General features: G+C 40.4%; 1 protein-coding gene across 6 annotated transcripts in view; it reads left to right on the top strand.

The window, feature by feature from the left end:
* The window catches only part of ACTR3B (actin related protein 3B), a 112,214-nt gene that overhangs the window by 19,605 nt on the left and 77,189 nt on the right, over positions 1 to 15,420 (top strand). For 2 of the 6 annotated variants that reach the window (XR_003679674.2, XM_028489533.1), the window contains exons 3-4: positions 10,658 to 10,782; positions 11,434 to 11,544. Coding sequence is in view for 2 of the 6 variants with exons in the window: in XM_028489533.1 (XP_028345334.1) it covers positions 10,658 to 10,782; positions 11,434 to 11,544 (236 nt within the window). In the remaining 4 variants the exon portion in view is untranslated. Of the gene's footprint in view, positions 1 to 8,379; positions 8,868 to 10,657; positions 10,783 to 11,433; positions 11,545 to 15,420 lie in introns of those variants that run through there. The other 4 variants (XR_008617299.1, XR_008617300.1, XR_003679673.2 and 1 more) reach the window with 4 other exon arrangements.

Genomic DNA, 15,420 nt, shown 5'->3' with positions numbered 1-15,420 from the left:
TGTTTGCCCATTTTTCTGTTGCATTTTTTTTGTCTTTTTTACGGAGTTACAGAAACTCTGTGTATACTTTGAATACTAATGTCTTGTAAATATCTTCTTCTATTTTATTTATTTATAATTAATGAATTAATTTATTTTTGGCTGTGTTGGGTCTTCGTGCTGCGCGTGGGCTTTCTCTAGTTGCGGCGAGCGGGGGCCGCTGTTCGTTGTGGTGCGCGGGCTTCTCATTGCGGTGGCTTCTCTTGTTGCGGAGCACAGGCTCTAGGTGTGCAGGCTTCAGTAGTTGTGGCACGTGGGCTCTGTAGTTGTGTCTCGTGGGCTGTAGAGCGCTGGCTCAGTAGTTGTGACGCACAGGCTTAGCTGCTCCGCGGCATGTGGGATCTTCCCGGACCGGGGCACAAACCCGTGTCCCCTGCATCGGCAGGCGGATTCTCAACCACTGCGCCACCAGGGAAGCCCAGCAGGGGCATTTTTAACAACTGCGCCACAAGGGAAGTCCCTCTTTTCCTATTTTAAGATGTCTTTAAAATTATTTTTCACCAGGGAAGCCCAGCAGGGGCATTTTTAACAACTGCGCCACAAGGGAAGTCCCTCTTTTCCTATTTTAAGATGTCTTTAAAATTATTTTTTAATCCCAGAAGTTTAAAAGTTTCATGTAGTTCAGTTTTTCAGTCTTACCTTTTTTATAATTTGTTTCTATTAAAAATAATGCATTTATAGTCTAAAGTCATAAAGACTGTATTTTCTTCTAAGAAAAAAATTTTTTTTTATGGTGTGGGAGAGAGAGTTAATTTAATTGTTTTCCAAATGGAAGGCCAGTTGCCCCAGCACCACTTATTGGAGGGTGCCTCTTCAGTCATATTTGAGGCACTGTGTATGGTTGGAAATATTTATGGTGTTTTTCTTTTGCAAATTCATACTGTATTAAATACTATTACTTTGGCATGTCTCTTTATATCTGGTAGGTCTGGTTCCTCCTCCTTTTTCTTTCTTCGAGTAGCCTTGGCTATTCTTAGGCCCTTACTCTTTATCATAAATTTTAGAATCAGTTTAAGGTCAATGAAAAATTATGATGGGATTTTGATTAGAGACACATTGAATTGGTAGATTAATTTGGGAAAAACTTCATATCTTGGGACTTCCATGGTGGTCCAGTGGGTAAGACTCCACGCTCCCAATGCAGGGTGCCTGAGTTCGATCCCTGGTCAGGGAACTAGATCCCACATGCATGCAGCAACTAAAGATCCTGCATGCCGCAACGAAGATCCCGCATGCCGCAACGAAGACACGGCGCAGCCTAAATAAATAAATATTTTTAAAAAATTGATATCTTTATGAATTGAATTTTCCTATCCAGGAATATGGTATATATATGTTTTATTGTTTATTCATGTCTCTTATGTTTTTCAGTAATGTTTTTCAGTATTCTTTAAAAAGCTCATACATACCTTTTGCCATATTTATTTTTAGGTACCTTTATGTTTTTTTGCTGTTGTGCATTTTTTTTAAATTAAATTTTCTAATGGTTGCCACCATAGTAGGAATGCTGCTGAATTTTTAAAGTTGTTTTTGAATCCAACAGTCCTGCTGCCCTGTCTTATTTGTTCGAATAGCTTGCAGGTTCTCTTAAGTTTTCTATGCAAGCTATTGTATTAACTGCAAATAATGGTTATTTTGTCTCTTCCAACTCCAATACTTCATATTTTTTTTCTTGATCTGGCTGCACTGGCTAGAATTTCTGTCAGTGACTAGAACTGGGGATAGCCGGTGCTTTTGTCTTTCTGATTTTAAAAAGAATGATTTTACTGTTTCACTAGTGATTGCTGTAGGTTTTTGTGGAAATGCTTTTTCAGGTTAATACAGTGCCCTTGTATCCCTAGTTTACTAAGAGGTTTTAAAAATTTTTTTTTAAATTATGAATAGATGTTGACATTTAAGGCTTTTTGTGTATCTCTTGAGATGATTATGTGGTTTTGACATTTAGGCTCCTAATATGAATTACATTGATATATTTTTCAAATGTTGAACAGTCTTTTATTTTATTCTTGAGATAAACCCTACTTTGTTATGAAATATCAAGTACATGCTGAATTGTATTTGCAAATATTTATTTGGGATTTTTCTATCAATGTTCAAAAGTGAGATCAGTCTATAATTTTCTTTTTTTTTTGTACTAGTTTTGTTTGGTTTGTACGCCAAAATTATACTGGCTTTATGAAATGAGGTGGTTAGCTTTCTTTTCTGTTCTTTGGAATAGTTTATATAAGTTAGGAATTATTGTTTGAAGGTTTAGTAAAATGTTTGACATTCTTCTGAGAAATATACTGGATATTTTTATTTTAAAAATGACTGTTGTCAGGATTTCCCTGGTGGTCCAGCGGCTAAGGCTCTGCTCTCCCAATGCAGGGGGCCCGGGTTTGATCCTTGGTCAGGGAAATGGATCCCACATGCCGCAACTAAGAGTTTTCATGCTGCAACTAAAGTTCCCACGTGCTGCAACTAAAAGATCCCGCATGTCGCATCTAAAGATCCCGCATGCCGCAACGAAGATCCCACATGCAGCAACAAAGATCCTGCGTGCCGCAACTAAGACCTGGCACAGCCAAACAAACAAATAAATAAATGTTAAAAAATAATTACTGTTGTCTGTCAACTGCTGTAGCAAGTGTTCTTGAGATATAGAATTTTTATCTAAATCTTTAGGTATATTCTTCCTTAGATATACTCTCCCTGATAATCTTCCCTAGATTGCCTTCCGATGACTTTTTAGCACTTGGAGAATAGCCTCTGTCTTCTGGTTATACACATTCTATACCCATACATTGTTTTTTTTTTTTTGATCTGCAGAACTTTTACATTGTTCTTTATTAAGTTTACTCTTGTTAGTTTTGATTCATCATTATAGCTAACTGAGGTGCTTTATTTTTAAATTTGTTTAAATAATTTACAAGCTCATACATACCTTACAACTATATTTTATTTGTGTTTAAAATATTTTATTTTGAAATATAAAGTCACAGGAAGTTGTAAAGAGAGTTTAGAGAGGTTCTGTGTACCCTTTTTCCTGTTCCCTCCAAAGGTTACGTCTTACACAATCATAGTGCAATATCAAAACCAGGAGTTTGACGTTGGAACAGTGTAAGTGCAGTTAGTTCTCTGTCATTTTATCCCATGTGTAGATGCCTGTAACCACCACTGCAGTCACTATATAGAACTGTTTCATCACCACAAAGATGTTGTGTTATTTCTTTATAATTACATGTATTATTATTTTATAATTACACGTTATTTCCCATGTTATTTCTTTATAATTACACGTATACCCCTCCCCTCCACCGTCCTTGCCCACTGACCACCACTAATCTGTTTCCGTCTCCATAATTTTGCTGTTTAGAGGATGTTATAGAGATGGAGTAATACAGTATATGTGTCCTTTTGAGATTAGCTTGCTCATTTGGCATAAAACCCTTGGGCGCCATCCAGGTTGTTGCATGTATCAGTAGATTGTCCCTTTTTATTGCTGAGTGGTATTATTCCAGTGTGTGGATGTGTACCAGATGTTTAAACATTCTTCTTGTGAGGGGCATCTCGGTTATTTCCAGTTTTTAGCTATTACAAATATAGCTGCTATGAACAGTTGTGTACAGGTCTTTGTGTGGACATAACTTTTCATTTCTCTGGATAAATTCTGTGTATAGCACAGGTTGTATGGCAAGTTTGTGTTTAGTGTTTTTCAGTAACTACCAGGGTGCTTTCCACAGTGGCTGTGTCATTTTGCACTCCCACCAGCTATGTATGAGAGAGCCAGCTTCACCTTGACAGCGTTTGCCATTGTCACTGGTTTACTTTATCTGTTCCAGTAAGTATGCAGTGATGTCTCATTCTCCTCCTTATTTTCATTTCCCTAACGGCCAGTGATGGCAAACATCTTTTCATGTGCTTATTTGCCATCTGAATATCTTCTTTGAAATGTCTCTTCGTGTCTTTTGCTCAATTTTTAATAATGTTGCTTGTATTTTTACTGTTACGTTTTCAGGGTTCTTTGTATATACTAGATATGAGTCGTTTGTCAGATATGTGGTTTGCAAGTAATTTCTCCCATCATTTAGCTTGTCTTTTCATCCTCTTCACAGGGTCTTTTGCAGAGCAAAAGTTTTAACTTTCGATGAATCAGCTTTTTGATTAATTGATTTTTCTCTATTTTTCTGTTTTAAATTTCATTAATTTCTGCTCTTTATTTCCTTCCATTTTCTTGCTTTGGGTTTATTTTACTCTTCTCGGTTCTTAAGGTGGGAACTTAAGATTATTGATTTGAGACTTTTTTCTAATGGAAGCATGTAGTGTTAAAAATTTCCTTCTGAGCACTGCTTTAGCTATGTCCCACACATTTTAATATTTTGTATTTTAATTTTCATTCTGTTCATGCAGTTTTTAGTTTCCCTGAGACTTCCTCTTTGATCCATGGATTATTCAGAACTATGTTGTTTAGTGTGCAAGTATTTGGGGGATTTTCTCATTATCTTTCTGTTATTGATTTCTGAGTTAATTCCATTGTAGTCAGAAAGCACACTTTTATGGTTTTAATTCTTTTGAACTTTTTGAGGTTCGTTTTATGGTCCAATATTAGATTTATTTTGGTCCCATGTGCACTTGAAAACAATGTGTGTTCTGCTCTTGTTGGGTGGAATGTTCTCTTCATGTCTGTTAGATCCTGTAGGTTGATGGTGTTGAGTTCTTTATCCTTGCTGATTTTCTCTCTACTTGTTCCATCACTAGTTGAGAGAGAGGTAAAGTCTATATCTATAATTGTGGACTTGTCCTTTTCTCCTTTGAGTTTTTGTTTTATATTTTGCAGCATTCTTTTGTACGTACACATTTAGGATTGCTCTGTCTTGACAGATTGACTCTTTATTGCTATTTAATGTCCCTTTGTATCAGTGGTAATTTTCTTTGCTATAAAGTTTACTTTTTCTCATAGCAGTATGGCCACTCATACTTTCTTTGATTAATATGTTTGTGGAGTATCTTTTTCCATCTTTCTAGTTTTAACCTACATACAGGCATACCTTGAAGATGTTGTGGGTTTGGTTCTAGACCACTGCAATAAAGTGAATATCACAATAAAGCGAGACACACGAAATTTTGGTTTCCCAGTCGATTTAAGTTATGTTTACACTGTACTATCTGTTAAGTGTGCAATAGCATATGTCTAAAAAAACAGTGTATGTACCCAAATTAAAAAATACTTTATTGCTAAAAAATGCTAACCATCATCTGAGCCTTCAGCAAGTCATAGTAGTAACATCAAAGATCACTGATCACAGATCCCCTTAACAAATATAATAATGATGAAAACGTTTGAAATCTTGTGAGAATTACCAAAATGTGGCCCAGAGACATGAAGTGAGCAAATGCTGTTGGAAAAGTGGCACCAGTAGACTTGCTTGACTCAGGGTTGCCAGAAACCTTCAATTTGTAAAAAAGACTAAATAAAAGCAAAGCACAGTTAAAACCAGATGTGCCTGTCTATTGTTATATTTGAAGAGAGTTTCTCGTAGACAGTGTAGAGTCAGTCATGTTTTTTTAATCCACTCTACCAATATCTGTCTTTTAACTGGTGTGTTTAGACCATTACATTTATTGTGATTATTGATTAGTTCTTTTTCTGTTTGTTCTTTCTGTTTTTCATTTCTTTGTTTTACCTGACTTCCTGTGGATTACTTGAGTATGTTTTAGAATTTCATTTTGACTTACCTGTGGTGTCTTATTTATTTATTTATTTAGGCTGTGCTGGGTCTTAGCTGTGGCACACGGGATCTTTGTTGTGGCATGCAGGCTCTTAGTTGCGGCATGTGGGAATCTAGTTCCCTGACCAGGGATCGAACCCAGGCCCCCTGCATTGGGAGCGCAGAGTCCCAACCACTGGACCACCAGGGAAGTCCCATATCTGTGGTGTTTTTGAGTGCTTCTCTCTGTGTAGCTTTTTAAGTGGTTGGTCTAGCTATCACCTTATATATACATAGTTTTTCTTAGTCTGTGGTGTCAGCATTTACCAGTTTCAGTGACATGTAGAAACCTTATCTCCCTTTACCCTCCTCCCTTTCTGTTATAATTGAGGTTATACATTGAGAAGCACATTAGCATTATAATTTTTGCTTTAACTGCCAAACATAATTTAGCAAACACAAGAGGAGAAGGAAAGTAATTGTAATTTCCATATTTTTGCTCTTGTTCTTCCTTCCTTCCTGATGTTCCAGGATTCCTTCTTTTATCATTTCCTCTCTGTTTAGAGAACTTTCTTTAGCCAGTCTTTTAGAGTAGATATGTTGGTGACAAATTCTGTTAGTTTTTGTTCATCTGAGAATGTCTAGATTTGCTCTTCTTTTTTTTTTTTTTTTTTTTTTTTTTTTTGCGGTATGCGGGCCTCTCACTGTTGTGGCCTCTCCCGTTGCGGAGCACAGGCTCCGGACGCAAAGGCTCGGCGGCTATGGCTCACAGGCTTAGCCGCTCTGTAGCATGTGGGATCTTCCCGGACCGGGGCACGAACCCGTGTCCCCTACATCGGCAGGCGGACTCCCAACCACTGCGCCACCAGGGAAGCCCTGCTCTTCATTTTTGAAGGAAATTTTTGCTGAAAATAGATTTCTGAGTGGGCAGTTCTCGCAACACTTGAAAATATGCAACTTCCTTTTGGGCTGCCTGATTTCTGATGAGAAATTTGCTGGAGGCATTCAGAATTTTTTCTTTGCTCTTTAGTTTTTGGATTTCTTGGGGTTTATCCTCTTTGGAGTTTATTCAACCTTAAATTTTTAGGTTTATTTTATTTTTTTTGCCAAATTTGCCAATTTTTTTTTTTCTCACCACGCAGCTTGCAGGATCTTAGTTCCCCAACCAGGGATCAAACCCAGGTCCCCTGCAGTGGAAGTGCGGAGTACTAACCACTGGGCCACCAGGGAATTCCCAAATTCGACAAATTTTCAACCATAATTTCTTTGGATGCTTTTCCAGCCCTACCTCCTTTTTCCTCTCATCTGGGACTCGGAATACATGAACGTTAGATCTGCTGTTGTCCAGCCCACATGTCCCTGAAGCCCTGTGCATTTGTTTTTCAGTCTGTTTTCTCTTTGTTGTTCAGGTTGGGTTATTTCTGTTGCTGTCTTCAAGTTCATTGACTCTTTCCCCTGTTGTTTTCTGCTGCTGAGCTCATCCATTGACATTTTTATTTCAGGTATTGTGTTTTCTGGTTCTAAAATTTCTGTGGGTTTTGTCTTTATATCTTTTATCTTTGCTGTGACTTTGTGTTCCTTTGCTGACTTCCTTTTATTTTTCATTTGTTTCAGGTGCGTTTGTAGTTGCTTATTGAAGCATTTTATGATGGCTCCTAAAATCTTGTTTGGTAATTCTGTTATCTGTGTCATCTCAGTGTTGGTATCTATTGATCGACTTTTCTCATTTCACTTGAGATGTTCCTGGTTCTTGCTATGGTGAGAGTTTTAAGAAAATTTTTATTGAAACCTGGACATTTTGGGTATTATATTATGAGATTCCAGATCTTATTTAAATCTTATGCTTTGGCAAGTCATTTCTGATATCGCTCCAGCAGGGGAAGGGGGATACCCTTTGTTAACGCCAGTTTGGGGCTGACGTTCAGGTTTTCCTCTTGGCCTTTGTTGACACTCATTTGGGGAGGGGCTCCGTGTTGCTGCTGAGTGTGGGCAGGGGATCAGACCCCTGACCAGGCCTCTGCAGGTACCATCCGCCAGGAGGCTGAGGGGTGGAAGTGCTGACTTTCCACCGGGCCTCCTCTGGCAGGACCCCGGTGTGGAGGCAGAGGCGTGGGATGAGTCCTGGTTCCCGCGTGGTGTCTACACTGCACGTGGGGGGTTTGTTTTTCTGTCGTGTTTGACTGGAAGTCAGGCAGTTGTATGTTTTCACTGCCCCTTTCACCTCCTTTGGCTGGAGACAGCAGGCTTTTGGGGACCGTGTTTGTTTGTTCCCACTGGTGTTTCTGGGTTGTTGGCTTCCCCGGCAGCCAGTGTAGGATACATGAGACAAACGAAAACCTGGAGGTCACCAGCGTGTTGTTCCTTCGGTCCTGAGGTCCCTAGCCAGTCTGCTGCTCTCTCTTCACCTCTCAGCATTTTTATGTTTCTTTCGAATATAAAGTCCAGGGATTCTAGCTGTGCTTAGTGCGAGGAGTAGAGAAAAGTATGTTCACTCCATCTTTCCAGAAGCAGAAGTCCAAATTTAATTAATTTTGAATAGGTGATACATTCATGTGACATACAAATTAAATGCTGTAAAAAGATGTACAGTGAAAATTAACGCTCTACCACCCACTTCCCCTCTTAGATGGCAACTACTGTTTCTGGTTTCTTCCTGAGGTAACTCTACACGTACCAGCCAACATACACAGACGTGTTTTTACCTAAGTGGTGGCATACGACGAACGCCGTTTTGCACCTTGCTTTTTTTCTCCTGACGCTCCATCTTTGAGAACGTTGTGGGTCACCTCGTGAACCGCTTCATTGCTTTTCGTGGCCTCATGATATTCCATTGCATGGAGATGCCACGTGTGTGTAAGCAGTTGGAATGTTTAGGTGCTGATCCTGTTATCTGTTATATCTGTTGTCCTTTCCATCTTAATGTTCTCTGCACACTTGTTGTCTTCGTTTACACCTGAGTCAGGGTCCTGTAGGAAGCTGTGGTGTGCTGGAGAAAGCTGCGGGTGATTTAGATCTGTGTCCTGCGATGAGTCATGTGTGTACTCCGTGAATACTCAGAGATGCCCACCGATAGCTACTCTTTAGACACATTTCTCCATCATGTTCGCAAGGACTGTTTGGACCACATCTTGCTTTTCATAGGTATGAACAAAAGATTTTGAATATAAGCTCTGTAAACCTTTACTGTCTTTCATGGCTTTAGTTGCTTCTGTGTAATAGTTAAAAGAAGCACACTTTGTGGTTTGTTGCTCCTGCTGCTAAGGGCCACTGAAACGTAGATCTCCTGTGATTTGGGGTCAGAGTACTTACACCTCCCTTTTGGGAGGGATAAGATTTCCTTTGTTGTCAGGTGAATTTTTGAGCGTCGTAGCTTTAGTCTCACCAAGGTTACATTTTTTTTCTTTGAGGTGGTGAGTTTTCTCTTGGTTAGATATATTGCCATCAAAATTTTTGGCAAACTTGAGCGAAGTCACGGATTGAAGAATCTTTTTGTCTTTGTCTCTTTACAGTCTGTTATGTTGACTTGGCAGTTTAATTCTAAATTCAGGCATAGTTAAGTTTGGTCTTGCCCGGAGGGTGGAAGCTGGCACTGACACACTGTGACGAGTTTTGAGGTCTGCTGCAAGCCCTCTCCCCAGGGGCCCTTGAAATGCTAACTGGCGCATCAGATGATTCTGCGTCAGGGCACCACTGGATGGCATGGTCGGTGTTCAGAGATGGGCTGTGTTTGTTTCCACAGGTTGCCTTAGTAGGTGTTGGCCCTCCAGACTTTTCTGGCCCCATTCTCAGCCTCGTGGCCCTGACAGGCTCTGTCAGCATCCCCTGACCTGGATGCTTTCTCTAGGCTCAGCCCCCAGCATTTCCTGCAGAAATTCTGTCCTTTGGATTTGTGCCACCTTTCATAACTTGAAAGCTTCGAGACTAAATGTGGCAATGAGTTGGAGTGAGAAAAGGAGATGGGCAAAGTGATTTCTGTCCTTTTTTTTTTTTTTCCACCTCTTCAGCCTGTTACTTGAAGATAGCTTTCTGAGAAGAAGGATTAAAATTCACTTCCGTAGCTTTCTTGCTATTCTTCATTTGTGATAAATTGGGGATTTCAGATAATCTACCTTTAAAAATAATTGTATTTGTTTACTAACTTGTTTTGGAATAAATTTGATGAAGAGTAGTTTTTAGGAACTTAGAGTTTAACCAGGGGTTAGGAGTTTAAATGGAAAGTTGAATCTTTGTGAAGCTTTCCACATTTCATTAGATGTTAATTCTGGAGTTAAGTTTTATATGATTATTTACTAGTAAGTCTATTCCTAAGTATCAAGGTTAAGCTCTTATTCAAATAATGTTTCAGAAAAGCCATTAATATTTTTACATAATACAATTGTTTGATTATATTGTACTTTTCTTTTTGTCACGTACTAGACAGCAACCTCTTAGTTTTTCTTTTAATGGGAAATCAGGTTTTTTTTTTTGGTAACAAGACTAAAAATATGTTTTAGATCTGACAGAGTTTCATGAAAATGACGAGGCATTTTTCAGTTTCCTCTTTTCTTCTGTATTATATTTTAAATTTTGTCTCCTATATTGTATTTTAAAATTTGGAACCTATTTGATACTCCGTGGGCATTTCACTTACTATCTTGAGGAATTTTTTTCAGATGAAACTGAGAAATTTAGTAATGTAGCTTTTGTCAACATTAAAAGCAGACCAGCTGAGTTCTTTTGTGCCGAGCTGAAAATAATGCTGGAACAGGGTACCTTGTTTCTGTATTACTTTATGTACTCATCGATAGAGTCTTTTGTATGAACACACTCGACCCCAAGTAAAACCCTGACGTTGAAAATTTACTTGTACGTACATAGGGATTTTATCATCCTCTCTTGATCATTGAAATGAATGCGTATGGTGATGGAGTCTTTGTGCTGTTTTTCCCAAGGTATTGCCATCAGAGAGTCTGCAAAGGCGGTCGACCAAGCCCAGAGGAGGGTGTTGAGGGGTGTCGACGACCTGGACTTCTTCATAGGGGACGAAGCCATAGATAAACCCACGTACGCCACAAAGGTAAACTCCTACCGGGGTTCGCTTCTGCGAGGGCGCAGCCAAGAGCAGGGCAGCAGGGCGAGGATGCAAAATGGCGCTTTCTGTAGAAACCGTACTTGTGAGCTGTAGAATACATTTTATTCTTCTGTTTGAAAAGAGGCTTTGTTGTTGGTGGTTTTGAAGAGGGTATTTTTGATGTGGGGAATCAAGTGAATTTACAAATGCAGAGTTGACTCAGGGACCGCTGGGAAGGTCTGTTCTGGGGAACCTGCAGGTTGACTAATTAACCTGTCATATGTGGAAAGTTGCAGATTGATCAATTAAAAAGAAGCACCAAAGTTATTTAACTAGACATTTGTTCTAAAAACAACACTCCCCAAACTCCAGATCGAGTGGTATTGTAGATTAGCTCTGCTTTTCCATCTGTTACCCCATTGTTAAGATGATTCTTCGTGCTTAGAAATGGGTGGAGTAGAATATAAACAGTAATGTCATGTAATCTTTCTGGTAAGGTGCCTGTTGTTTCTTTATATAAATTAACATTCACTCCATGCATAGGAACTGTTTAATATTTCGCTGTCTTCCATCTCTTCCGGGCCAGTGCTGTTGTTAAACTGTTGCTCTTACTGATGTGAACTGAAGCTTGACGTAGTTTGGTTTCTCTTGCTTTAGTGGCCAATAAGACACGGAATAATTGAAGACTGGGATCTAATGGAAAGGTTCATGGAACAAGTGATTTTTAAATATCTTCGAGCTGAGCCTGAGGATCATTATTTTTTAATGGTGAGTAACTGGACCTAAGAGGAATATATCCCTGTGCATTCCAAGTTGCGTAGATTTTAAACCCAAGGTGTTCTTCCCTGGGGAGTTTTTAGTGCCTGCTAAAGCTGTTTGTATGAATGGGGGTGCTTTTTGGGCAAATAACAGAAAGCTCAACAAAAATGCCTGAAAGCCAAAAGGGGCTTATTATCTCGTGAAACAAAAGGGCCAGAGGCAGGCCACTCCAGGGCTCGTTATTTCAGCAGCTCAGGGACGGAGGCAAGGACCAGCCTAATTCAGGAGTTTGGCCTCTTGTGTTGGCTCCCCTCAAGCCCCAGGGTGGCTGCCCAAGTTCCTTTACCACCTCTTGGTGTATTTGCTGTCAGAGGTAGAAGCACTTTTTAGGAATTAAGAATCCCTTTCCTAGAAACCTTCCCAGCAGATTTACCCCATCCGTCCATGCCTAGCCCGGTCCCTTGCAAGGGGAATGGAATTACCTTGACAGGTTTAGATTGATCAAGATTCTCTCCCTTGGGCTGGTGAGGGGACGATGTCTGATCACCTGGCCCCAAGAGGGTAGGTACCTAAACAGGCCTCTAACAGCAAGGAAGGTGGAGGGAGGAATGGATTTGGGTAGGAAACCAACTGTGCACTTGGATGTCCTCGAGAAGTAACTGGGTGACTCTGATTTTTGCTTCTTATATAGCAGAGGAAACTGAGTCAAGATGTTATTTTGCCAAATCGCACTCTAAAATAAAATTGAGCTGAGTTATGGGCCCTGATATTGTGGTACTTAATTGATTTTGTTCAGACAAACTAAAGCATTACAGAGAAATGAAATATCTCTTGGTTATGGAATCTGTTCTGATTGTTCGACTCAACTTCACGTTTCCTTCCATGAAATGTTCTTTTTAAGTGAAAATTAATTACATGTACAAAACACTTGCTTTGTGGAGAGCAATTGCACGTAGCAGAAGCTGCACATTACAACCTACATAATTTAGCTTTGGATTTTTTCCATGCAAGTACGTTGTCAAATGGTCCCTGATCCCCAGTTATATAGTTCTTTCTAATGTTAAATATGGAGTGTTCTTTAGAATTATCTGGCTTAAAATATGTTAACTACAAGGCTATTATGGTAGTTAGTGGAATCTATATATTTAATATCTATTACAGCAAGTCCTTGAAAGTGCCCTGATCTTTTTTTCTGGCTATATCGTCATAACTAGGAATTGCCAAGTGTGAATACGGTGTTTTACAGGCCACTATGCGTTTTCTCTCCTGTGCGTCTACAGTGGTTTATGTAAAATAAATGGAGCCAGGAAACTGACAGTGTAGTGTGTCTGAGTGGCTTTGTCTTTTTTTTGTGTGTGTGTGTGTTTTTTTTTTTTTTTTTTTTTTGCGGTATGCGGGCCTCTCACTGCTGTAGCGGCCATGGCTCACGGGCCCAGCCGCTCCGCGGCACGTGGGATCTTCCCGGACCGGGGCACGAACCCGTGTCCCCTGCAACGGCGGGCGGACTCTAAACCACTGTGCCACCAGGGAAGCCCGGCTTTGTCTTTAAAGCCTCAGTACATCACAGATTCCCACCTGTCCCACTTGGCGTCTTTCCATCTCTCACGCATTGCGTAACAACCTGTTGGACAAGACTTCAGGAGCGCACGCCGCCCAGCAGCTTCCTTCTGTCCGCCTCAGCTTCTCATGCCAGGTGGTCCCCTCTCGCTCCACTCAGAGGGACGCTTAGTCCTAGCCTGTGGAGCAGACACACACCACCAGGACACAGCCCACAGGGATTGTTTCCTACAAGAAATTATTTTCTGCTTTAGCTGGCATTATAGGCTAGTAAGATAAAACCACTTTCTCGGAAGGAATTGGAGGTGTTTGGTGCGAATATGGAGAAGTCCATTTGCCAAAAATGAGTACCTGTAATGAATATTCAAAAATAATCGTTTATTAAATTAAACAGAGAAAATATTGTGTTCTGTGTATTGTGCTTTGAATTTTGCAAGGTCACTTCATTGCATGATGTGACTGAGGAAGTAATGAGAATGGTACATTTCTTTCAGGTTTACGCCCTTAGTCGTCAGTTAATGGAATAGTTCAAGGGCAGTAAAGCAGGTGTAGAGATTTACGGCCGAGTCTAGAGGTCAGTTGAAGACATTTACTGAATTGCTATATCCGATAATGCTTTTTGGTATAAGAGAGTCTAAAGGGGTTAAATTAAAGGTCCCTCAGTAGCCCCCCAAATTGTGCTTTCTGACTGCGGTGACCAGATGCCTGAGCGTATAGGTGAGAATGAGCTCATTACGGCTCACGTTTTTCAAGATGTTTTAGAGACTCGGCTGTATCGGCCATGTGGATTGAGCAGATAGCAAATGGGAATCCTACTCTTGTCTCCAATACTGAAGTGCCCAGAGTTCAAAACAGGAGCATATATTTTAAAGAATTGCAGTGCTCTTGGGTGGAAATCGAGTTACAACTTTAGAAGAGATTGGCAGACTTTTTGAATATGAATCAAGGAGGAAGAGCAAGCAGCATGTGCTGATCAAGAATGCCTGAGAGCCAGGAGCCGGAAAGATGGACATCCCCGCTTAAAGAGAGAGAGAGAGAGAGAGAGAGAGAGAGAGAGAGAGAGAGAGAGAGAGAGAGAGAGAGAATCGCCCTTCCTTCGTCTTTCGTTCCATTCGGGTCCTCAGTGGCTCAGATGACACCCGCCCATATTGGTGAAGGCATGTCTCTGTTCTCAGTCCGCTGAATGCTAATCTCTTCCAGAGACACCCTCACAGACACACCCAGAAATGATGTTTTACCAGCTCTCTGGGTGTCCCTTAGCCTAGTCAAACTGACCATGACATGTGGTAAGTCCTGACTCGCCATAATAGTTGCCTTCCTGGCTCTTGAGAAAGATGTAGACCCGCTGTGTCCAGTACGGAAGCCACCTGCCGGTGCGAAGGTTGACAGCCCTGGGTATGCTAAGTCCTTCACCCCTGGCCCACGTGCTTTCCACCTTACAGTACCTTGTCATCTCCTCTCCTGGTCTCCCTCCCTTCAGGATTTATATATATATATATATATATTTATATATATATATTTATATATATATATTTTTTAACATCTTTATTGGAGTATAATTGCTTTACAGTGGTGTGTTAGTTTCTGCTTCATAACAAAGTGAATCAGTTATACATATACATATGTCCCCATATCTCTTCCCTCTTGCGTCTCCCTCCCACCCACCCTCCCTATCCCACCCCTCTAGGTGGTCACAAAGCACCGAGCTGATCTCCCTGTGCTATGCGGCTGCTTCCCACTAGCTATCTGTTTTACGTTTGGTAGTGTATATATGTCCATGCCACTCTCTCACTTTGTCACAGCTTACCCTTCCCCCTCCCCATATCTTCAAGTCCATTCTCTAGTAGGTCTGTGTCTTTATTCTTGTCTTATCCCTAGGTTCTTCATGACATTTTTTTTTCTTAGATTCCATATATATGTGTTAGTATACAGTATTTGTCTTTCTCTTTCTGACTTACTTCACTCTGTATGACAGACTCTAGGTCCATCCACCTCACTACAAATAACTCAGTTCCATTCCTTTTTATGGCTGAGTAATATTCCATTGTATATATGTGCCACATCTTCTTTATCCATTTATCCGATGATGGTTGCTTCCAACTCCTGGCTGTTGTAAATAGAGCTGCAATGAACGTTTTGGTACATGACTCTTGTTGAATTATGGTTTTCTCAGGGTATATGCCCAGTAGTGGGATTGCGGGGTCGTATGGTAGATCTATTTGTAGTTTTTTAAGGAACCTCCATACTGTTCTCCAGAGTGGCTGTATCAGTTTACATTCCCACCAGTAGTGCAAGAGTGTTCCCTTTTCTCCACACCTTCTCCAGCAT

The sequence above is a fragment of the Physeter macrocephalus genome, chromosome 5 (assembly GCF_002837175.3).
Source record: "Physeter macrocephalus isolate SW-GA chromosome 5, ASM283717v5, whole genome shotgun sequence".
In the NCBI taxonomy this organism is placed as follows: domain Eukaryota; kingdom Metazoa; phylum Chordata; class Mammalia; order Artiodactyla; family Physeteridae; genus Physeter; species Physeter macrocephalus.
The sequence above is the reverse complement of the archived record's forward strand: the minus strand, read 5'-3'. Positions and strand labels throughout refer to the sequence as shown.